At 40.3% G+C, this 24,490-nt stretch overlaps 1 protein-coding gene across 1 annotated transcript in view; it reads left to right on the plus strand.

Moving 5' to 3' along the window:
- Positions 1 to 21,308, plus strand: part of celsr1a (cadherin EGF LAG seven-pass G-type receptor 1a) — a gene marked incomplete at both ends in the record, with an annotated part of 95,381 nt that extends 74,073 nt beyond the window's left edge. Inside the window, 22 exons of the mRNA XM_083907259.1 lie at positions 706 to 826; positions 1,448 to 1,631; positions 2,526 to 2,627; positions 3,357 to 3,451; positions 3,777 to 3,986; positions 4,428 to 4,611; positions 4,700 to 4,843; positions 5,425 to 5,620; positions 6,641 to 6,808; positions 6,912 to 7,038; positions 7,120 to 7,320; positions 12,144 to 12,318; positions 13,256 to 13,368; positions 13,676 to 13,755; positions 13,836 to 13,962; positions 14,162 to 14,287; positions 15,038 to 15,174; positions 18,494 to 18,591; positions 18,684 to 18,827; positions 19,706 to 19,969; positions 20,742 to 21,120; positions 21,284 to 21,308. Of these exons, the coding sequence (XP_083763385.1) occupies positions 706 to 826; positions 1,448 to 1,631; positions 2,526 to 2,627; positions 3,357 to 3,451; positions 3,777 to 3,986; positions 4,428 to 4,611; positions 4,700 to 4,843; positions 5,425 to 5,620; positions 6,641 to 6,808; positions 6,912 to 7,038; positions 7,120 to 7,320; positions 12,144 to 12,318; positions 13,256 to 13,368; positions 13,676 to 13,755; positions 13,836 to 13,962; positions 14,162 to 14,287; positions 15,038 to 15,174; positions 18,494 to 18,591; positions 18,684 to 18,827; positions 19,706 to 19,969; positions 20,742 to 21,120; positions 21,284 to 21,308 (3,400 nt within the window). The remainder of the gene's footprint in view (positions 1 to 705; positions 827 to 1,447; positions 1,632 to 2,525; positions 2,628 to 3,356; positions 3,452 to 3,776; positions 3,987 to 4,427; positions 4,612 to 4,699; positions 4,844 to 5,424; positions 5,621 to 6,640; positions 6,809 to 6,911; positions 7,039 to 7,119; positions 7,321 to 12,143; positions 12,319 to 13,255; positions 13,369 to 13,675; positions 13,756 to 13,835; positions 13,963 to 14,161; positions 14,288 to 15,037; positions 15,175 to 18,493; positions 18,592 to 18,683; positions 18,828 to 19,705; positions 19,970 to 20,741; positions 21,121 to 21,283) is intronic.
- Between the last annotated feature and the right edge of the window lie 3,182 nt (positions 21,309 to 24,490).

The raw sequence follows: 24,490 nt of genomic DNA on the forward strand, positions 1-24,490 counted from the left end.
CTCTTTGTAATGTTGCCAATGTCCCTAGTCTTTTGAGAGCAGATTTATTTGTGAGTAATCTGAGCTTGATAGTGTTTATGTGCCTGTGTGTGTGTTTGTGTGTGTGTGTGTGTGTGAGGAGAGAGAGAAATGTTCAATGACACAGTCTCGGTAAAACAGGGAAATTATTGAAACCACGTAGTATGAGGTGAGCAGGCTTGCGCAGTCAGCGTTGTCGAAGAATTAGCCGGTCCTGATTGAAAGCCCCTCTGAACCCTGACCCATCCGACACGCATCACTTCCTGTCTTGAGCAGGATGTGGGATCCCCCCCTCCATTACGCCTGACTGAAACTCCATGGGTGTTTAGTCTCTGTTGCCTTCATACTGGTGCTTGTCCCCTATCAGATCACATCACTCAGCCAGAGATCGCATCTCTCTCCAGAGAGAAAGGAAGTCTCTGTGCGTTTGCATGAATGAGTCACACTTGAGTCATTGACTTCAAACTGTGGAGGGAGTTTATTCTAGATTCAGGGCAACTGAGGGCGTCATGTTTGAGATAAACTCAACAGATAGTCAGCTATCAGATTTGTCCAAGCTGATTCCAAGTCATCAGTAACATGTCAGAAGCACATTACAACTGAATATGTAGCGGTTTCAGCCTTTCCCCCCTAAAACATCTTCTCTGTGCTGAGTCTAATTTAATATGTTTTTGTTTCGATTGACAGAGTGGAGAAGCCGTGTGCCCAAGGCTGGTGGGGCAATCCCATGTGTGGTCCCTGTAACTGTGACACAAGCAGAGGTTTTCACAAAGACTGCAACAAGACCACTGGAGAGTGTCGCTGCAAGGTTTTATAAACATTTCACTGCTTAAGAGGCAATATGACTGTTTGTTTTGTGATTCATGAGGTGATTTGCGTTTAAAGCAAAGGAGACACAGCGTAGGACACTAAAAATAGACTCATGCAAAAGCGCTTTATATATAAACAAATTTCCGTTACGTTGTCAAATGAGTTCACACAATGATGACTTAAGCCTTCCACGGTATAGCAGTGTTTAGATCTTCCAGAGCTGCACACAGGAAGTGATTTGTTTAATGTCAAGACAGACAGACGCAACAGCAACAGTGCGCGAGTAAAGCGAGACAAATGCGAACAGGTTGGAGTATGACTGATAACACAAAGAGGTGCCCATGAAAAATTTCAGAAGTGAATGCTACTGCTCAGAAAACACGGTCATACAGCAGTAAATGCTTCTGTGCTGCTGCTGTATACACACACATGCTCCCTCAGTCAGCTTTGATAGTAGTGCTCAACAGTGCCTGTATTCTGATGAAGGGCACAGCACACACAGAAGCAGAATAATAACAACAAAAATCTTAAATTAGGTACTGCGGCTTTAAATCTGACATTTTAAAAAGTCCTGCAAATATTCTTAATGTCCTCTCACCTCTGTTTTGATTTCCTGCAGGACAACCACTATCGTCCAGAGGGTGAAGACACTTGCTACCCATGTGAGTGTTTCTCCGTCGGCTCCGAGTCTCGGACCTGCGACCCCATCACCGGCCAGTGTCCCTGTAAGGGTGGAGTCATCGGACGCCAGTGTAACCGCTGCGATAACCCCTTTGCAGAAGTCACGTCCAGTGGATGTGAAGGTTTGTAGAGTCATACATTTAATGTACTGGCAATTATATAAATGTGTTTATTAAATGACTAAAATTGCAAACTATAGTTGTAAGTTGCTTTAAAATGCTGCCAGGTCACATTTTTTTTGAAAACTGGAACCACGCAGTAGGCAACAAAGAAAGTTATGAAAAAAATCCTTAAATGTTTGGGTTGACAAAAGTGTACCAGGACGAATGAATACAGTGTCAAGAGGAGACAAATAGTGTCACTCACATCTGCTGGTGCTGCACTTAAGCTAACTTCACGTCTTTGTCGCCACTCAGCCGAGCAGAAGAGGCGAGTCTCGCTTGTGGGTGAACTTGGCAGTGACCACTGACTGCACACACACAATACAGTAGAGATGAATAGAAGACAAAAAACCGCAAAGTCCTTCACAGAAAATCATCAATGTTGTTACTGTTTGACCCGATAGAAGGCTCTTCACAGCCTCTGAACGTGTCCAGGCTTTTAATGGATGTAGATCCCAGAATTCTTTATGATCAAATGTGTTCTCCCTATCGCAAGAGATAATTTCATGTATTCATGTTAGATCATTTCTGACTAGAGGAAGAACAGGTGTACTTGGTTCTGTAGGTCCTGTGGGTCACTGAGATGCAACCATCCATGTCCGGCCTCATACCGATCTGTCAAGTCTGTAGCAGACACTTAGAAACTCTGCAGTTAGTGTCACTGCGGCCTCTAATTATGACAGATGGTCTTACGGTTTACCAGAAATCACCCTCTAAGACAGAGTTGATATGGTCTCAAGAGTAGGAAATGGAGAAAAAATAGTGTAGTTTATCAAAAAGTTGATAACAAAAAATTGTATGCTTACCACCAATATATCTCAAACTGTCTGTCTTTCTTTGTCTTCTCCTCCACAGTGGTGTACGAAGGCTGTCCCAAGGCATTTGACTCGGGCATCTGGTGGCCCAAGACTAAATTTGGAGGTCCTGCTGCTGTGGAGTGTCCCAAAGGATCCATCGGTAAGAGTGCTGCTCATGACAACTGCTCAGTGCTGTAGCTGTGGACGTAGAAACCGCTGAGTGATCTGCACTTTGATTTGTGAAATCAGCACTTTTCAGTTTAATATTCAGTGTGTTATAGCTGCTGAATTGTGTGATTCAAAAGCCATACATTTGCTTTGGTAAAGGAAACACACCACTTGCATGTTTGTCAGTTCATGTACTGTATTTTAAGGCATATAAACACATTCAGTGTCAGAGTAAAAATCGAGTTAAACTCAGCTCACTGACCTGTTCCCAGTAAAGCTCTATCCTTTCCTTGCCTGTTACACCCTTAGTAACCACCATCACCATAGTGACCGCTCTGTTGTGTCCCCCAAACTCATTGGGGACATTTCTTTTCAAACCCAGCTTGTCCCCCCCCTCCTCCTTCAGTTGGAAACAGCCAGTTTCTCCTTGTGCAACAAAAGCATAAGAAGCAACTTTGCATTTGGATGAAGTCTGTTCTCAGACTGATTCAGACTAGAATGTTGTTTTAAAATATTGAAACAACCACGACAAAGAGTTTTCTATTATTAATGTACACAAATTACGCCTAAATATTTGACTGATGTCCATTTAAATTAGACAAGCCAAACTTATATACTATATATGAATTCTACTATGATTTCTACTCCGTTGCCATAACAAATGTGGGGATTTGAGCATGGACTTGATTCTTTCCACTCATGTTTATCATGTTTTCCTCAGGTACTGCCATCCGCCACTGCAGTGATGAGAAAGGCTGGTTGACGCCGGAACTCTTCAACTGCACCACCGTCACCTTTGCCCATTTGAAGAAGCTGGTGAGTCACAATAAAAAATGGAGTTTGATCAATTTTAAGTTGAAAATCTAAATCCAATTACTGGTATTTACATAAAAATACATTGAATTGTTCGAAAGCTGATGTGACTAAAGTGGAGTGTAATTTGATCACCAGTTTTCAACAAGCATTTTGCCCTATTGTATTTGAACCTGAACCTAGTATTTTAAGCTTGAGCCTCCCAAAGCCTCACTAATCCTCGGGATTGACCAGATTCTGTTATGTTTCATTGCACCCACTCATCTCTGCTTTGCCCAGGCCTGCTCATTATTTGCTCTCCTTCCATCTCTTCTTTCTCCCTCTGCAGAACGAAGACTTGCGCCGCAACAGTTCAACGATGAGCAGCGAACGCTCCAAGACCATCGTGCGCATGCTCCACAGCGCCACCAACAACACCCCGCATTACTACGGCAACGACGTGAAGACGGCCGCGCAGCTGCTGAATCACGTGCTGCTGTATGAGAGCCGGCAGGCAGGATTCGAGCTCACTGCCATGAGGGATGCAGAGTTTAATGAGGTAGAAACTGAGGAAATTGAATTTGATAACCATGCATATACCACTGGGCGCACTGTTGGCACACTGCCCTCTACTGCTTCTGCTAAAGCATCCTTTACCAGCAAGGTTTCCATTTAGATCTGAATTTATCTTGTCATGAAGACTGATTGATATTTATGTAAAGTTCAATAATACAATATTTATGTTGTCGTTTTTACTCTCCCGTCTTTTTAACTGCATAGGCAAATCATTTAAAGTACATAATGTATACATAAAAACAACCAAAACAACAATATACAATATAAAAACACAGCAACAGAATATTCACATTTCAAGTAGCATTTCAATCAAAGGCTCACAACCACTTACTTTATCATAATTTTCCTACTAATCATCCTCAAACAAATCTTCAAGATGGGGAAACAATGATTTCCATTACTCATTTATGATTTATTATTACAGAACTTGGTGCGAGCCGGAAGTGCCATACTAGACCCTGAGAATAAAGAGTACTGGGAGCAGATCCAGAAGACCGAGGGTGGCACGGCACATCTGCTCCGCAACTTCGAGGACTACGCCAACACACTGGCGCAGAACGTCCGGAAAACCTACCTGAAACCTTTCACGATTGTAACTGACAACATGAGTGAGTGAAGGATATGGATATAAATATGTGTTTACTGAAATATACTGTATGTTAGCTTACGCCATTCTTATGTTTCCCTGTGTTCTAGTTCTAACAGTGGATTACCTGGATGTGTCAGACCCGGAAAAGGCCACATTCCCCAGGTTCCAGGAAATCCAGGAGGCTTATCCCAAAGAGCTCAGATCCTATGTCCAATTCCCTCAGTTCAACCTGCGCACTCAAGGCCACAGAGGTAGACTTTAAGCTACAAGCTTAATGTGTAATACAATATATACTGCCATTCAAAAGTTTGGGGTCACTTAGAAATGTCCTTATTTTTGAAGGAAAAGCACTTTTTTCAGTGAATATAACATAAAATTAATCAGAAATACACTCTATACATTATTAATGTGGTAATCGACTATTCTAGCTGCAAATGTGTGGTTTTTAATGGAATATGTACATAGGTGTATAGAGGCCCATTTCCAGTGTTCTAATGGTACATTGTGTTTGCTAATCGCGTTAAAATGCTATTGGATGATTAGAAAACCCTTGAAAACCCTTGTGCTATTATGTTAGCACACCTGAAAACAGTTTTGCTGGTTCTTGGACCAAAGGGCAAAATTATTATTTTGAACAAAAATCATTATTTCTAATCTTGTCAATGTCTTGACTATATTTTCTATTCATTTTGCAACTCTTTGGATGAATAAAAGTGTGACTTTTAATGGAAAACACAAAAAAATTGTGACCCCAAACCGGTAGTGTACATGCATGAAACTGCATTCCATGTCACTTACCTTATCTTTACATCTCCTCTCAATCCACACACAGCCGAGCCCACTCCGGCTCCTCCAGTTAAGACTGATGCCCCGCAGGACACGGAGGAGGAGGAGGAGCACACGCGGTCTGATAGGAAGCGCAGACACCTCGACCCAGCTGTCCCACTCCCAGTTGCTGTGGTGATAGTGTACAAATCACTGGGGAAACTGCTCCCAGAGAGATTCGACCCTGATCGCAGGAGCATGAGGTAGACTGTTTACATGCTGTATATCCAACGCTCAGTTGCACTGTTCTGTGTTGACCTACATGCTCGCTTCTATCAGACACTAAACACACACGAGTAGTGCAGAGCAACTTTTTCACATGCTTTGTTAGGATTAAATTATGACGTCTAATCCAGTCTGACACATGTAGGCATGCCCCTCAAAGAGTGAAGAATGATTTTAAACAGAGTGGGGAAAAAAAGAGAGAGCCCACACTCTCTCTGAACTCCATATACTCCACTATAATTCATAATGTTCTGTAAACCTTGAAAGAGACCCTATATCACTTTAAAAATATTTAATCTGTAATGTTAAAACGCATCATAATATTTACCATAGCTGTGTGTTACCCCAGTTAAGACTATGAGAAACTGGACTGTGAATCTAACAAAGATAGGTTTTCAAGGAAAAGAAAGGAAACAACATCTGAGTTTGTGGTAATTTTCTCTTATTTCATTCTTTCAATGTGACTCATTAAACCCAATGTTAGGCGTGTTACTTAGAAGGTGTAGGTTACTTATTGCATCGTAATATTTCTTATTACTAAGTATTAAAATTTCTTCTGTTCTGTAAGATAAGATAAAGTAAGAGATACGATAAAATAAGATATAATTTTATACATCCCGAAGGAAATTCTTGTTCCAGGTTGCTCCAAAATTGCAAAAATTACAATATGTGATCTCACTTTATTTAAGCAAAAATGATCAGTCAAACTACAGAACTTCAAACATGGCAGCAGCTAAACAGTTAACATCAGTCTGTCTTTTATTATTCTTCTTGAAGCGATCTACTCTGTGCTCACTGACATCTAGCAAAGCAAATCAAATCTAACGATGCAATAATTTTGTTTTACTTTGCTTAGTAATTGCAATATTATGACAGTTTTGTAAGTTGTAATCCCTTACACTACAATACAGTGATGATATTAGTAACACGATATTGCCCAACACTGTTAAAAATGAAACAAAAGCTGCTGTAGTCTGATGTTTAAAAACTTTTCACAGAGTTCCCAACCGCCCTGTGATCAACACGGCCATAGTGAGCGCCACGGTCCACAACGAGGACCCCCCTCTCCCCGCCTTCCTCGACCCTCCCATCACGTTGGAGTACACGCTGCTGGAGACGGAGGAGAGGACCAAGCCTGTGTGCGTCTTCTGGAACCACTCTATCACGTGAGTTGCAAAATTAGAAGTTTCAGTATATTATAGCGTTGAGATGTTTTTCCTCTACATTACTAACCTCTGCTGTGCTCGTATGTGTGTGTTTTCTGTCCAGGATCGGGGGCACAGGCGGCTGGTCCTCTAAAGGCTGCGAGGTGCTGAACAGAAACAACAGCCACATAAGCTGCCAGTGTAATCACCTGACCAGCTTCGCAGTGCTGATGGATATCTCCAAGAGAGAGGTACGTCCCTCAAGTTCTGTGTAAAACATACACCTCATCTTGCTGTATACTAAAGAACTTTACGATTCTGCCTCTCCTCAGCACGGCGATGTTCTCCCGCTGAAGATCGTCACCTACACCACCGTGTCCATCTCCCTCATGCTTCTCCTCCTCACGTTCATCTTACTTTGCCTCTTACGCCGGATCCGCTCCAACCTCCACGCCATCCACAGGAACCTGGTGGCAGCGCTCTTCTTCTCCGAGCTCGTCTTCCTGCTTGGCATCAACCAGACCGACAACCCGGTGAGTTTCTCTGTAGATCAGAAAAAAGTGCTTCAATTTACAGAGGTGTTTACACTGTGGTTTGTATCTGTGACATATAATCGTTGTTGTCAATGCTGCCAGATTTACTCTATTTCCCCCCTCATCAGCGCCACCCATCATGGTCCAAGTGTGTTCTTAATGGCAGGTTATTTACCACTATTAATGGTGGTTATTGCGACAGTTTACATACAGTATGTACTTTTGTCAAGCTTGTGCTTGTAAGTTGTTGTAGCAGAAATTGAAATACTATCTGTGCATCGATTATAGCTGTCTGATTTTAAAGTAAACATGGCTTGTTGAAACTGGGTGAAAAAATGGTGGAAGGTAATAATAAAACAGGGAAACACACTGATTCGCTTTCGCACTTAATAATAAAGTTAAAGACAAAATTGGAATACCATTGTGCATAATGCAGATGGGGCATTCCCAACTAATAAGAGTCATCAGAATAAAATGACTGAAATATACATGCTATACTTCTCAAACTACAGTTAGTCACTCTTCAACGTCTCTGGCACTGTTTCTCCACTGGTGCGGTGTGTCTGGTCAAAAGGTAAATTTACAGTTGTTGTTTTTATCCGATCTCTGAAAGCTTTGTTCTGTAGTTGGAATCTGGGCACACAAGTTTGCAAGTTTGCCAAGAGTAGATTTGGTCCACATATATATATATACACCAGTTATTATTGTGATTACTCGTACTCTGGTGTTTGCTGTTTTAAAACTGCCAGGCATCCTGCAGTCATTTGAATGGCCTGCGGCAGTCATCTAACCATGTGTTGACAGGGGTTTTACCAGGCTCAATGGGCCATGGCTTACCCGTGACTACTGCCTTTATCTGACAGAATATGTGTTTTGATGCTCAGCTAATGACGGCATTAGTGAGGAATGTGCTGGTTGCCAAAGCTCTCTGTAAACCTGATATAACCAGTTTATTTTAGTCGAGCGTCAAGTCTTATCGTAAATATTACTGTGTCAACCTCTTTAATTAAAGGTCCCATATAATGCAAAATCAACTTTTTAATTATTTAAATCCTTATATTGTGTGAAAAAAGATGACTCACTCATGTTTTAGGTGGTCCTCTTCAGATACTAGGAGGAGATAGCATAGGAGATAGACACGCAATGTTGACTTCTGTGCTCATTGGGACGTCACAAAGCGCTCTAGTTCTACAGTGTTCTACACAAACTTCCAGCCTCAGAGGATTTATCTGTCCAGTGGATAAATGCTATATATGACAGCAATGTGCCTGCTAGAGTCTGCAAATGATCACTTTTCCAAATGCTAACTGCCGTTTGCTCCCAGTAGCCTCTGTGGCTGATGTATTTTCCTGGTCCTTAAGTTTTGTTTACGTTACGTTTGCATGACGTGCTGTTATTGTCACAAACACACCACGGTGGAAGTGGATTTTTGGTGACTTTTAAGTATTTTTAAGCAACCCTTAGTTTAGCCTTACTCTTGACATTGTTGGGTCTGATTGTGGCAGCTTGAGTAGCTTAATAAAACCATTAAAAGAATTACGCTGTTCACATAATGATGAATGCAGTCAAATTGATCATGAAGCTGTATATAGTATAACTTTAAACGTCAAGTGTGTAACTTTTAGGAGTGTTCATTGGCTTTAGAGGTCGCCATCTTGTTATTCGGCCAAAAGAAGAAGAACAATATTCTTTCTGGTACAGAAAGGCCACCATAGTTTCCCCACGAGCCCAAGAAAAGGTAGAGGTGAGCGGTGGAGTCCTGCCTTTGTTAAAAACACATTCTCACCATTAGCTGTCACTAACACATTTCTTCCACTCTGGACCTTTAACTGTCTGACTATTGAGCTTGTTTTTTATACAAGCTCATAAGGTATATTTAAAATAGGTTGGACACAGGAACAGCCAGAAAACTTAGACGTGCACATACAAAGTATCATAAGGTGTGGGAATTGTTTGAAGTCTGCTGACACAGACGTTTGGACCCATACACACACACACATACACACACACAGCTGTGGGCCAGTAGTGGGGAGGACATGCTGGGACTGGTACCTGTCTCCTGACGCAGACCTTGCGGTGGTGGTGGTAGACCTTGGCAAAGTTTTTCCCAAAACGTCTCCTTCGTTTTTCATTGGCTAAATCTCTCGCATGTCTGTGGTACAGAAAACACCATTAATCTTTGCCTTGACATCTAAGCATGCTTTTTCTTTATTGTTATTAATGTAATGAGGTTTGGAAAGCTGAGATTCTCCACAGTTCTTAGGGGAGACACCATGCCAGATTTAACCAGCAGACAAAAACAAGCACTTAAACACAGCACAGTAAACTAATGCTGACATGGATTCACCTCAGGACATCAGATCTTATTTTGGTGAGTGGCTTCTTTATGTGATTATCTAGGTTTATTTTGTTTGTTTTTTTAACAGGACGTGCAAAGTTAGACTGTGTGATGTATGACAAGAAGCTACTGGTCAGACTAAGCCAAAAAAAACAACTCAGCAGTGGTGTCATCACCCTAACTTTCACACCCTGAATGTGTCAGCTATGACTAAACCAGATCATCTGATCCAACTTTCAGTCCTGTAACACTGATAATAACAATGCGTAATAATTGTCAACAGTAGTGGTGGGTCAAAATGTGGATTTGGTGATATATCGTCGTACTTCATGCAATATGATAATTGAAAGGGCAAATATCGATATATACCCTGCCAGTTTCATGGAAGAAGTGCCCTATTTAAGGCTGACTACAACAATAGATGGTAAATAAAAGTGGATGTTGTACTCCTGTTGTAAAGCCTTGAGACTAATGATTTCACTGGCGCCATGTCAGTTTTTGCATGTGGAAGTCTACAGACACCACTTCCACTCATATGTGCTTTGTCATCTATTTCCCTCTAAATGGGAAAAATTATTTTTCAAAATTAACATCATGAGAGCGCTGAAACCAGCGATTAAGACCATGAACTCCTCAGGAAATGTTTCCTGACCTTAATCAATCAAGTGAATTTGGCTCATTTTTCATTGACTTCCTTTCAAACTGACCTATTGGCCAACTGCTACTTGTGTCACACTTCCTGAACTCCCCTCTTTAAACTGGAAGATCATGTTCAATTTTATGAGCAGACTACAATTACAACAAACAAGCAGATGTCCTCTGCTTTACAGCAACACTTAGACTTTTATTCTTCTGCACCGACCCCCGAATGACGAGCAACAGAGTCAGATCACCAAAGCAGCATCAAATGTATGTGTTCCGGGAGTCTTGTTGGAGTCTTTTTTCTTGTACAAAGGTGGTGACTCACGGTGTTTTGACTGGGCTGACGGGGGGGGGGGGGGGGGAGAGACAACACGCTGACTAACCACAGGCTGCCTTTTCTGCACGTGTGTACGTTTGTGTTAAATGCTGTTAAGTGCACAAGCCAAGTCTTCAGGGAGGTTTAAAGAAGAGAAAGAGAAGACTTTTAAACTGTGGTTAACTTTTGTTTTTTTTCAAGTCTGTGTGTGTGCAATGTGCATGTATCCCCTCGATCTAGTGATAAGGTGTGTGTGTGTGTGTGTGTGTGTGTGTGTGTGTGTGTGTGTGTGTGTGTGTGTCAGAACTGTGGAATGCTGTCAGTGAGTGCCCAGGGACATATGCAGGAAGATTTATGACCCTGTCAAAGTAGTCTCTCTACCTCTTTCTCCTTCTCTCTCTGATCTCGACAGCATTACTAAAATACAGTATATGAGCTGCTGGTACAATCCCTGACATACTGCATTCCTCTCGTACAGCAACAGGGCAATGTAAAGCGGGAGGACATATAGGAATGTGGGGATACGTTAAATAAATTGTTACTTCATGAACTTTTAGAGCAGGAAAAAAAATATATATAGTCTGTAAAACAAAGACGTCATACTTTTCAAAAAGGTTTTCTGCTTCACAGCCCAGTATTTTTATCGTATTTTATTGTATTCATGTATTATTTTACGATTGCATATAAAAGGAATAATCAAAAGCATATATGTAAATTTAAGGGGTGTTCCAAAGAATAAATTCACATAAAAATCGCGATTCTCATTTGCTCCGATTCAGAATCGATATAAAATGTAATAATATAAAATGTATAATATAATAAAGAGGCATTTTGTTACTTATGGAATATGTGATATTACTTTTATGCAACAGTTACAACAATTCCATCTAAGCATGGATGAACATATACATCTGAAAAAGACACTTTAAAGGGGACTAAAGGAACTTTTTAATCATTTAAATCCTTGGGACTCTGGAGGCCCTATCAGTCGGCAAAGTGTGAAAAAAGATGACTCACTCGTGTTTTTGTGGTCCTCCTCAGTCTAAGGAGATAAAACATGCAATGTTGACTTCCGCACTGATTGGGACATCACAATGCGCTTAATTCCTGGAATTGTTGTCTCGCGGAGTTCTGCTTTGTCCGTAAAACACACGAGAGTGCTGGCAAGGGCAACGACATCCGAAAAGTTCTATTCTTGTCTCCACAGTGCAGCACAGAGTTTTACACAAACTTCCAGCCTCAGATGATTTATCTGTCCAGTGGATACATTTTTCCCCTTTAATGTCTCCATGTCTCTATGTACATGAAAATGAAAGGTGCATTCTAACCCTCAGCCATAAAAAGATAAAAAGAGCACAAACTTGAAAAACACACAACAGACGACTATTACGCTGCAGAACAATATGCAACAAGATAAAGTACATGATACTCAACTGATAAAAAGGCAGATGTTGTGTTGTTATCTTATCTGGCTTCCATCGTAACGTAGAGTCATACTGAGACATTTCTGTCTCCGTCTCCCTGCAGTTTGTGTGCACAGTGATCGCCATCCTCCTCCATTACTTCTACATGTGCACCTTTGCCTGGATGTTCGTGGAGGGGCTGCACATCTACCGCATGCTGACGGAGCTGCGCAACATCAACCACGGTCACATGAGGTTCTACTACGCCATGGGCTGGGGCATCCCGGCAATCATCACTGGTGAGGAAAACACACACACACTCAGAAACTGGCCAGTGAAAGATGACAGATTGTCACGAGAGTTTCATGCTGCGACTTGCCTCCTCGTCTCTGTCATCTGCGTGGGAAATTATTGAACTAGAGGTTGATGAAAAAAAAAGGGGGGGGGGGCAGACATATACAGGTTTGATCCACAACTTTTTACAGAAAAAACTACAAAACTCACATGAACTGAAGGTTTGCACTGACAGGTCACATTCTCAGAATCAGGGTTTCTCACTCCTGGTCCTGGGGAGCTACTGTCCTCCATGTTTTAGATTTTCCCTGCTCAAACACACCTGATTCAAATGGTCAGTTCGTCAGTCAGCTCTGCTGAAGCCTGGTAACGACCCATTTATTTGAATCAGGTGTGTTGGCGCAGGGAAAACACCTAAAACATGCAGGACAGTGGCTCCCCAGGACCTGGAGTGAGAAACCCTGCTCTAAACAGTTGATTTGTTGTTGTTTCTTATTCATAGAAATGCAGCTTTAAATGTCAGTGGTCTCATATATCTAGTTTTTTTTCTTAAGATCTATCAATCACAACAAATTTGATCTTTCTACCCTGTTCTGACTAACGTAATGAATGAAATGCTTTGTGACACATTGCCATCCTGTTGCAGTATTGGTTACTGGCAGCGCTTAGTTGATTTGAATTTGTATTGAGAAATAGTGCGAGACAAAGACAAGTTAAAGTGACAGATATCCAAAGAAGACACATTTATAAATAATCGTTGACAGTGGGGAAAACTTGGAGAATGTCCAGGATTTGTCACGCCTTGTTATTTAATTCCAGTAACGGTTTCTGTGAAGACTGTTTGGGTGTCTCCTCACTTTGTGGCACACCCTTAAAAATGTACGAGGAGTAAAACAGAAGCCTTAAAAGAAGTATAATATGTGTGTATTTGTGTGTGTGTAGGTCTGGCTGTTGGTCTTGACCCTCAAGGATACGGGAACCCGGACTTCTGTTGGCTGTCTGTCCACGACACACTCATCTGGAGCTTTGCAGGACCCATCTTTGTTGTCGTCCTGGTATGTGCATGAATAAATATACATAAAGTATATATGTCATTTAGAAACACAGACAGCTGCGTCTCCAAAGAGCAGCAGTGGTGTAGTTTTCCTACAGTGACCTGACCAAATGGCTGCAGAGTAAAGAGTCGATTGCTACTAAATTTTGTTGACATTGCCTGTCATTTGAAATGCCTGAGGCTGGTGGTTTGCATGTCAGGTAGAGTTAAAGCCTGTAAGTGAATCGTAAGGCTGTGTATTTCATGAAATACAATTCAAATTCAAATTCAAATTCAAATTCAAAGCAAAGTTTAACTTCTCTTCGCAGGTGAACATAGTGATCTTCATCCTTGCTGCAAAGGCTTCCTGTGGTCGCAGGCAGAAGGCTATGGAGAAGTCAGGAGCCATGTGAGTGTCACACACATTATCATAAGTGTATGTCAGGATGTTCAGGGTATCTCATCACCTGTATGTGTGTCATTCTGCAGTGCTGCGCTTCGAATGGCCTTCCTTCTCTTGCTCCTCATCAGCGCCACCTGGCTGCTCGGCCTAATGGCCGTCAACAGCGATGTGATGACCTTCCACTACCTGTTTGCCGTCTTCAGCTGTCTGCAGGTGATTATGATGAAAATTCTCTGTCAGTCGTTAACCAGGAAAACCAAAGCTATAACTAATTATTTATGCTTTAGGAACATTGAATATATCTATCAGATAAGACCACAAACTGGGGGAAAGGATACACTCACAGATTTAACTTTTGCTGTATTTATTCTGCTGTTATAAAACACCACATTTCTTTTTGATTTGGTCCCAGGGAGTTTTCATCTTCTTCTTCCACGTGGTCTTCAACAAAGAGGTGCGGAAGAATCTCAAGAATGTCTTCACAGGAAAGAAGAACGTGCCGGACGAGTCCAGCACCACAAGGGCATCTTTGCTCACAGTGAGTGAAAAAAAAACCACACAAAAGATACACAACACAAGAATGTACAGTATGTTACTTGTATTTCATTACAACTAGTGCAGTGCTCGTAGGAAGTATGTATTCCTATAGTGGGAGCTGAAGAAGATTTTTCAGTAATGGTAATGCATGATAAGCTAGCTGTTTTGCTAAAAACACACACAGTCACATCAGCTAACTACGCTATTGCTAATCAAAAATTAAAACATTTGCTACATTTGTTAGCCCTATCCTAATGCTAATCGGAAACTCGCTAGCTTACCTTTGGAAACAGGGTTGCCAAAATAGTAGCATGCTAATGCTAAATAAATATGTGCTCCCTGTGTATTGGTGAATGGACACCAACACTATCAGCAAAAATTAAAATTACTCCAAAAAATTGGAAAATCAAGGATGCACACCATCAGGCCCTGCTCAACCCATATCCAAAGTCTTAGATTGAGCTGACTAACGGTCAGAGAGATATGCCCGTCACAGACACACACACACAGACACAACTTGCTTGATAGATAGATAGATAGATAGATAGATAGATAGATAGATAGATAGATAGATAGATAGATAGATGTATCCTGATTTGTTTATTAGTAAGGAATTAACTGTTACAATACTCAGTATTCATCTGTCTGATACTTTCATAAAATAAATTAAAGGTTGTGATGCTGCTATACTTCACATATATGTATTTTGTAACCTGCTCATGCGCAAAATTTCCTAAACCTCCGTTCACAGCGCTCCCTCAACTGCAACAACACGTACGCAGAGGACGGCCCACTGTATCGCTCGGGCATCGGCGAGTCCACCGTCTCCCTGGACAGCACGCTCAGGTCAGCTAAGAGCCGCAGCAGCTACCTGGCTTACACACTCAGGTACAACACGCTCACTGACTGCATGGCTGCTTTTACTACACTGCTGCATGACAACAAGTGTGTCTGTGGGTGTTTCAGTCTCTTGTATTTCTTGTATTGTCGTCCTCTGCTGGTGCATCAAATGTCTCACACATTACTAACACGAGCCTAAAAAGTCTTTATACACACAAACACATTTTATAGTCACATCCTGTCCTTCTTCCAGGCCTTATCTTAAGCTGTGGGTTTAGTTGAGTTATTTTAAAGGTATAACTGTCTCTCTTTCATTTGTTTTGCATGAAAGATAAAGCTGAGCTCGATGCATGGCCTTGTTGCAAAACGCCACACACACATACTGACTCTTACGGGTAATCAGGGAAAACCACACCAGACCTGATCCATACTGTTACATTGTTGGGTGTTGAATGTCTAGACATATTAAAGCTCCAGTGTGTAACATTTAGGAGGGTCACATTGGACCTTTGTACTTTTGCTCATGTTAAATTTGATTTGATTGTGCCGTGCACACTCAGATCTCCTGAATTCAATCACGAGGCTAATATTTGAGAGATTATACCTCACCCAGTCCTTTGTACTTGTTGGAATACACTTAAAGGGCCAGTACAGCTTATGTCCATTCCCACTTGCCAAAAAAATGACTGCAGCTCTGATCCTTTTGACTTTAAGGTTGTTATTTGGCCTCAAAATTCATTCATAAGGATAATATCTTGCAGGAGTGACTAAATGATATATAATAGAATATTAATATATATTCTGTGGGTTTTTATGGTAATTTTAATTGGGTGTACTGATGTGTCCAGGTGCATCACTCTGTATTAGCATTTTAGCAAACACTATTGTATTTTATTATACTGCTGGTATTACAAAATTTGAAATTGCATCAGTTGTTAATTTGTTTGGCAGTCCCCTTTATAAAATATACATTTTGTATGTAGAGTGTAAACATTTAACACATCACATCATCATTTTTTGGTGGAATACTTTATTTTGAAATTTTCCATTATGTAACAACAGTACAACTTATTCCCACAGGTAAAGTAGTATAAATAATAAGACAAACAAACAAATAAATAATAATAATAATAATAATAATAAAATAAAATAAAACAATTTGAGAAGATAAAATGAAAAAATAAAAATAAAATAATAATTAAAAAAAGTTTGTGAGTTTGGGAAAAAGTAATCAAGGTCCTTGAAAGTTTTGAAAATTGCCCGAAATCGATAATGAGTCATTGGAAGTGCTTGAATTTCTGTCTCCCTTGTTTGTTACAACAAACAAGAAGTTGTAATTACTAGCGGTGTTGTGGACACTGTCTGCTCTTATAAGTTGCCCTCCCATCATTCAGTCCTTGAATTTGAGGAACTTGGTCCTGGAAAGTCCTTGAAAGGTTTTCTAATTTGATGTCAACCAAGGTGTGGGAACCATGATTATTAATGCACAATATTATTTAATGACTAAGATAGTAGGCTGAATAATGAGTGTTTACCAAAGGTTTAACATAGTTTAGTAAAAGTCTCTTATCTTTTCTGACTTTCTTCATTAGCATTAAATACTCGAGCATCAGGATAAGAATTGTTGACATTGTGAGGCAAAGCCCTCGCAGGATAAAGAGCTTTTCATCTCAGGCTGCGATCACCTGTGTTTTCACACTATCACAGTCGTGTTTTTACTGCAGTGGAGTGTTGTTACATGTAACTGACGTTTTTAAAGAGTTTTATAGAATCAAGTTTAGGTCTGACTGTACGCCCGGACTCGTAAAGCTGTCATCTCAGTAATGCGAACCGACCCTAGGGTCAATGAGAGCTAAAACGCCAGCGGGACGAGCAGCGCGGCGTGCTGTCTTTTGCGTAAAAAGTGAGGCGGATGGGGGAGAAAGAGAAGAAGAGCAGAGATGGGAGTGTACTTGTTGGCAGTTGGAGAAGCTAATGCAGCATATACTGTATCTAACCTCTCCCCTCTGGCTGTTGGCATCTTTTCAGCTGCTTTAAAAGGCTGCTTATGCTATATCAGACAAGTCAGAGTCTCCAGTAGCGTTTTTCCACCCTCCAGACAGTATCTCAGTCCAACCCAGGATAAATATCTGGAGGAGGAGGAGGAGAGGAATGGCAAACTTGAGGAACTTCAACCAGATTATTGCTAGTTATAGCTTTAAATAGAGGTTACTCGTAATTAGATTGAAACACATGATGCAGGTTTGATGATTTGTTGGTTATTGATGATCGAGCTGTCAGTTAAAACCCTAAAAAAACAGGTGCCTCAAACTGAAATGACCATACACTCTTAGAAATAAGGGTTCCAAAAGTGTTATTCTACAAGGACTGAGGTTCTACCTGGAACCATTTGTTTTTCAATGGTTCTTGGTAACACCCATGGTTCCAGTAAGTACCACTTTAAAACCCCTTTCCTGAATAAAGGGTTTAAAAAGGGTTCTTGGTAACGCTAAGGGTTCCAGGTGGAACCTAAAGGGTTCTCCTATGAGGACAAGCTAAAGAACCTTATATGGTTCTACTTAGCACCTTTATTTCTAAGAGTGTAGGGTCTGGGAAAAAGCAACTTTTTAAAAACAAAACGTATCTATTATTGATATATGAACCAATATATAGTTCATAACAGAAATGTATTTATGATGCAAAATTAATCGATTACTGAAAAAAAAACGATACAAAATTACCTTGATATTGTCCGATGAATGTCAAATGATTTTTTATTTTGAAATTTACTTTAAAAAATAAGTTATGATGTATCTTGGAAATAGGTTTACCGACACTACCAGTCAAAAGTTTGCACACATCTTCTAATTTTCTTTTTTTTTTTTACATTGTAGATACTCAATGAAGGCATGAAAACTATGAATGAAAACTAATGGAATTATGTAGTAAACAAAAAAGTGTGAAATAACTGCTTTGCAAACTCTCTCAATGAGCTTCACAAGGTCGTCACCTGAAAGGTTTCCCAACAGTCTTGAAGGAGTTCCCGGAGATTCTAAGCACTTGTTGGGCTTTTGCCTTCGCTCTGCGGTGTGTCCAAACTTTTGACTGGTCGTGTATGTAAAATGATATGATAAATGATAATGATAAAATCCTTATCAACGTGTTCTAATAATTCAGTTCATTAAAGCCAGCAAACGGAGGCAAATCAGTGTCAGTGATCGTACAGATGTTGTCTCAAAAACCTCAAGTTGGGACTTGAATTAATTTCCAACGACACTGTACTTCCCCTCTCTCCTCTATCTTCATAATCTCCACCCCCACATCCTTCCTTCCTACCTACTGTCCTTATTTCCTTTCCTCCATGCCGTTTCTGTGTGCATTCATGAAGAGAGGAGGCTGGTCAGAAGCCCAGCGTCTCCTCAGGAACAGCCAAAGGACGCACCGACTTGGACGGACCTCTGTTCCACAGAAATGGCAAAGGAGACGGTGAGTTCATGAAAGTTTTTCATGTGTTTGTTAGTTAAGGTAGAAGTTTCTCGACTCACTCCTTTTTTCTTCTTTTTTTTTGCTTCAATCAGATTCAGACTCAGACAGTGAGCTGTCTGTGGATGAACACAGCTCCTCCTACGCCTCCTCTCACTCCTCGGACAGTGAGGACGACGACATCGACATCAAGCCCAAGTGGAACAACGAGCGGCAGCCTGTTCACAGCACACCCAAAGGTACTCAGTCAAGTCAAGCACCTACAGTTTTACTTTAAATGCTACATTATATATGTATACTCAGTGCAAAATCAAATGCCAATACAGTACATCTACTTTTTAGATTACATTTGCATACAAAACTATATATATATATATATACATATATATATATATGTATATATATATATATACATATATATATATATTTATTAACTCTCTTTATTAATTTTCTGACATTTTAAACAATACAGTACAGCCAGACATACAAAAAAATCTCACATACGTACACTCCAATACACAAGACAAGGGGGTATACATATATACTAAGAAAAAAAATAAAAAATTTAAGAATCGAATAAAGAAAGATTAAGTTTGAAAATAAAATGAAATATTGATATACATATATGTATATATACACATATTGCATTGAGTAAAATAATGAAATTAATTAAAAATAAAAAGTTAAGATAAAAAAACTATTGAATTAACCAAATTGAATGCTCTACATGCATACAAAACTATAATATCAATACAATAATCTTATAAACAATGGTTTAATCTGTAGATTAAAGGTCCTCAAAGTAGTTAAAAGTGGCTTTATTTTGACAAGCCCCAACCGTGAAGTGCATTGATATTATACTGTGTATACCTTCATTTGACTTGTATTTAATATTAAATAAATATTTCTGAAAACACAGTTGTATTTTCACTTATATGTTGTTATTTTTGTTCACTTAAAAGTTTAAGTTTGTTGTTATTTAGCAGTGTAATACTCCTTGTTCTGCACAAACAGTTATGAAATGGAAAAATAAGGAAATCTGCATTGGTTTGAAGGGACGCATAACAAATAGACAAAAAAAAATGTTCAAATGTATTATTTCTTGTTTCTCCATCAGTGGATTCGTTCCCCAATCACATGAAGCCGTACTGGCCGACAGAAGCCACCACGGCCAGCGACAGCGAGGATCCCGGCGGAGCGGAGAGGCTGCGAGTGGAGACCAAGGTCAACGTGGAGCTGCACCCGGAAAATAAGCTGAACCACGTCGGAGAAAGAGAGCGGGACGCGCTGCCGGAGAGACAGACGCCGAGCAATGTGAAGGACACGGCGTCCCCTACACATGCTAACAGCAACAGCAACCATCACCCAGAGCAGAGGAAAGGTAAATGAGCAGAACTGCTTGTCTTGAAGTGAATGAATAGAATAGATGAATACTACCGTTCAAAAGTTTGGGGTCACTTAGAAATGTCCTTTTTTTTGAAGGAATATAACATTAAATGAATCAGAAATACGCTTTATACATTGTTAATATGGTAAACGACTATTCTAGCTGCAAACGTCTGTTTTTTAATGGAACTAGTGCAGTGCCCGTAGGAAGTATGTATTCCTATCGTGGGAGGGATTTTTCAGTTATGACCGTCAGCCACTGGCTAGCTATGCTAATGCTAAACGAAAATTTAAAAATTTGTGGTGTGCCTAATGAGGTTGCACAGTGCTATGTTGGCCCTACGCTAATCGTAGCCTCGCTAGCTTACTTTTGGAAACAACTTAGCCCTTAAAATAGTAGCATGCTAATGCTAAATAATATATATATATAATATAATATTGCTTTATAGATAGATATGTACATAGGTGTATAGAGGCCCATCTCTACAGTGTTCTAATGGTACATTGTGTTTGCTAATCACGTTAGAAGGCTATTGGATGATTAGAAAACCCTTGAAAACCCTTGTGCAATGATGTTAGCACAGCTGAAAACAGTTTTGCTGGTTCTTTGACGAAAGAAAATCATTATTTCTAATCTTGTCAATTCATTTTGCAACTCTTTTGATGAATAAAAATGTGACTTTTAATGGAAAACACAAAAAGAGTTTTGAACGCTAATGTACAGTACATATCCTTTGATTCACTCTGATTCTACTCGTCCACCTCAGGCATCTTAAAGAACAAGATCAGTTACCCGCCGCCACTGACCGACAAGAACATGAAGAACCGCCTGCGCGAGAAGCTGAGCGACTACAACTCCCCGACCATCACCACGCCGCCGCCCAACAACAACAACACCACGTCCTCCCCGCCCCTGTCCTCCGTCAACATCATGACGCCGTCGTCGCGGCCTCCGTCGCTGGCGTCCAACGACGGCGGTCGCCAAGGCAACCACGAGAACAGCACGCTCGTCAAGCCGCCAGTCGCCGCGCGGCCGCAGATTCCCGCCGGTGCCCCGCCGGCGAGCATTTACCGGGAAACAAACGGCGGCGTGGCCATGCACTTGAAGTCAGGGACGGTCAATGGAGGCAACGAGTCTGACTCAGAGTGAGTGCTCTTAGAGAGATTGTTTGTGATGTTTGTGCAGCAGTATCAATAATGAATAAAAATAGAGTTGAAGTAAATGAATAAGTGATGCTTCAAAATCTATTAGCCAGCATCATACCTGGTTTCACCTTTCCCCCCCTCTTTCCATTTCTTCCTCTCACAGCGGCAGCAACGAGACTTCGATCTGACCCGTTAGGAAAACTCTCGTCAAAGAAGGAGCGAGCGGAAACATTTGGCAGAGGAGAGCCAAGAGCAGAGGGAACGCAGTGAAAGAAGAAAGTCGAGTGGGAGGAGATCCTGAAGACAGACAAACAATAAAAGTTTGGGAAAAAGAAAAGTTTTCCCTCACAGCTGATCTGTCTGTCATTCCCTCCTCTTATGTTCCCTCTCTCTGGAGAGCAGTATTAAGTGCAGACTTAAAAAAAAAAAAAAGAGGCTGCGTGGGACAAGAAACGCAAAGATGTGACAAATAATAAAGGGAATAAAGTGTTGAACTGAATCATGAGATGATGAAAGGAAATGAAACGGAGCCAGGAGTGCCAAAACCACTTAAGTCAAAGGAGAACGCGGAGTCAGACGATGGACGAATGGAAGAATAGCCGCCTCCCGGAACGCATCGTGAAATACAAAGACGGACACGTGAACTCCACGTGTTGGTACAGTCTCATTTGTAGTCCTAAAGGATTAGCGAAGCAAAGACGCCGCCCTGACACAATGAGCTGTTCTCGGCGACATCGAACTCGGTGACACCAAAGCGGCTCCATCATACGCCAAGTGCTATTTTCTTTTTGTAACTCATATAAAATAAGGGCTTCTCTCCCCCTCCCTCCTCTCCGTTCAGTGCATTTAGAGTGTAATTAATATGTAGATATTGTTTAATGTGAAGAAGAAAAAAGGATCTATTTTGTATTTCAGCTGTAGCGAGGACAAGGTTCTACACTAACAATCGTTTGCCTGTGTCTTATCTGTCACCTGATTGGCCGGTTTTAATCGACTGAGAACAATAACAGATTTTCTGTTTTAGCCAGAAACAGGAATTCAGGTGATGTCACACACACACACACACACACACACACACACTCTAAACTACAGACAGTCACATTATGACACAGGCGAGACTGTTATGTTTGTGTTTTCTGTTGAAAACTCAGCTTTTTTTTTGTTTTGTTTTTTAGTTTGAGCACTATGAAACTGAAGCCTTCTTTTCCAGTGTCTGTCCTGCCTGTTTGTATTCCTGGTTACCAAAGTCAATGTGCAGAGAAGGGTTTGAGTTTGTTCACTTTGAACTCAGTGTCATCCCACAACGGTCAAAGTAAAATTTAAAAAAAAATGAAATAGAAGCACAAAATGAGCTGATTATTTCAACTTTTACCAATATTATGTCCTTTTTTATTCCTGAATCTGAATTGGAAGTGAAAATGACACAAACTCTAATGCACTTTGCAGCTAATTTAAGGCAACTTAAAATCTGGTTTACCAATCACTGAAAGCCTTAGCACCACACACACACACACACAAACTCTATACTCTTAGTGGTTTTCTTTTGTTTTCTTTTTTATCCTGACGCAGTCAATGCTGCCCATACATGTCTTTTGTTGTTTTATTGATCTGAGACACTGGAAATGTTTTTGTAACATAATGTATATTTATTTTTTATGGTTTTCAGACACTGGAAAGAAAAGATGAATGTGACTGTAAAATTAAAGATGACATAATGACTTTTTAAAACTGTGTTGTAAAACCTTGTCTTTTGGCTGGAAGGATGCGCTGCGAGCTGAAACGTGTGTGGAACGTTAGGTTTTAAGTGATGAAGAACACGTTAGGCACTGATGTCATTGGTTTTTTTAAGAGCAAGCAATCACATGTGGGTGAAGTTTAAAAGAGATGCATTTGGTTCTTTTCGCAAATTGTATGTTAAATCTGTTACTGAGTCCCCGAAGTTACATGAGAAAAAAAAAGAAAAAAAAATATGGAGTCCCCGAAGTGACATGAGAAAAAAATGACAAAACAAAAAATTTATGAAAAAAATGGAGCCCTTGAAATTACAAAACAACAAAAATAAATATGGCGCCCCCGAACTGATATGTGAAAAAAATGACAAAACCAAAAAAATGACAATGTGACATGAGAAAAAAATGACCAAAACCCCCGAAATGACAAAAAAAAAGAAAAATACGGAGCCCTGGAAGTGACGTGAAAAAAATTACCAAAGAAAAGACAAAAAAAAAGTGACATGAGGAAAAAAAAAAGGATCGCTAGATGTTGAGATTTCGACTTTCAAACTCAAGTTCTCGACTTTCAGTGCCTACATCTCTGTCACTTTTTTCCCCATCCATTCTTTTTTCGTTGTTTTTTTAATTTTTTAAACTCGAGATCTCAAGTTTGAAAGTCGAAAGCCGACATCTCGCAATGTTTTTATTTTCTTCTCATATCACTTTTTTTCATAAGTCACTTCGGGGGCTCCGTATTTTATTGCTATTAATATGATGTTGTTTTTTACACCAACAGATCAGTTATTCTACTTCTGGATGTTTCCTTTCAGGCTCGTCCAACTGACAGCAGGATGTTAACAGAGAGCCAATCGAAACCTATTTCTCTTTACTTGCATTATTGCATTATTGCTGAGAGTGCTCCTGGAAAACCTCCACCAAACCCAAGCGCGGGGTTATCTGTAAATTTAGTTTGTCTGTCCTTCTCTTAGCAACTTCCTGTCTGCAGTTGATCAACCTACAGGTAAGAATCTATCCACTGATGACATCACAAAAATCTCTTATAATAGGCAAAAGAAAATATGTCAAAAATTTGTCAGCATTCAGCGACCTTTTTACAGATCAGGATGAATTTTGTCATCCTTACGTTAAAATCAAAATGTAAAAACTCCAGGTTCTGGTGTGAAAAACACAGGTGACAAAGTGTTAAAGCTTTAGTGGAGGTCTGCACTCACTGAGTGATTTTATTTTGGTTTCTCACGCTTGTCTCATGTGATGCTCTTGTGCTTTTCTGGCTGCTGTAGCACAATTGGAAAGAGCTGATGTCGCACACCAATCCCAAATCTCAAAGTGTTTTAATCAGCCTGTGATGACAGATGATGATTTTCTAGTTCTATAACGACAACAAAAAAGACAGAACAGACAGAACAGACTGTTCCAACAGACAGCGACAAAAGACCATAGTATTACGAAATATTACCACATTATCTGTCCCATTTTGCATTCAGGTCAATCTTACCAAAATCAAACGTAGATTATACTTCAGGTGTGTGTGTGTGTGTGTGTGTGTTTCTTTAATATTTGAAGGTTTGTGGTAACATTTAAAATATAAATGTTACCGCAGATAAACACTGTGTCAGAATTCAACGACGTTGACTTTA

The sequence above is a fragment of the Microchirus variegatus genome (genome assembly GCF_963457635.1).
Source record: "Microchirus variegatus genome assembly, chromosome: 20".
In the NCBI taxonomy this organism is placed as follows: domain Eukaryota; kingdom Metazoa; phylum Chordata; class Actinopteri; order Pleuronectiformes; family Soleidae; genus Microchirus; species Microchirus variegatus.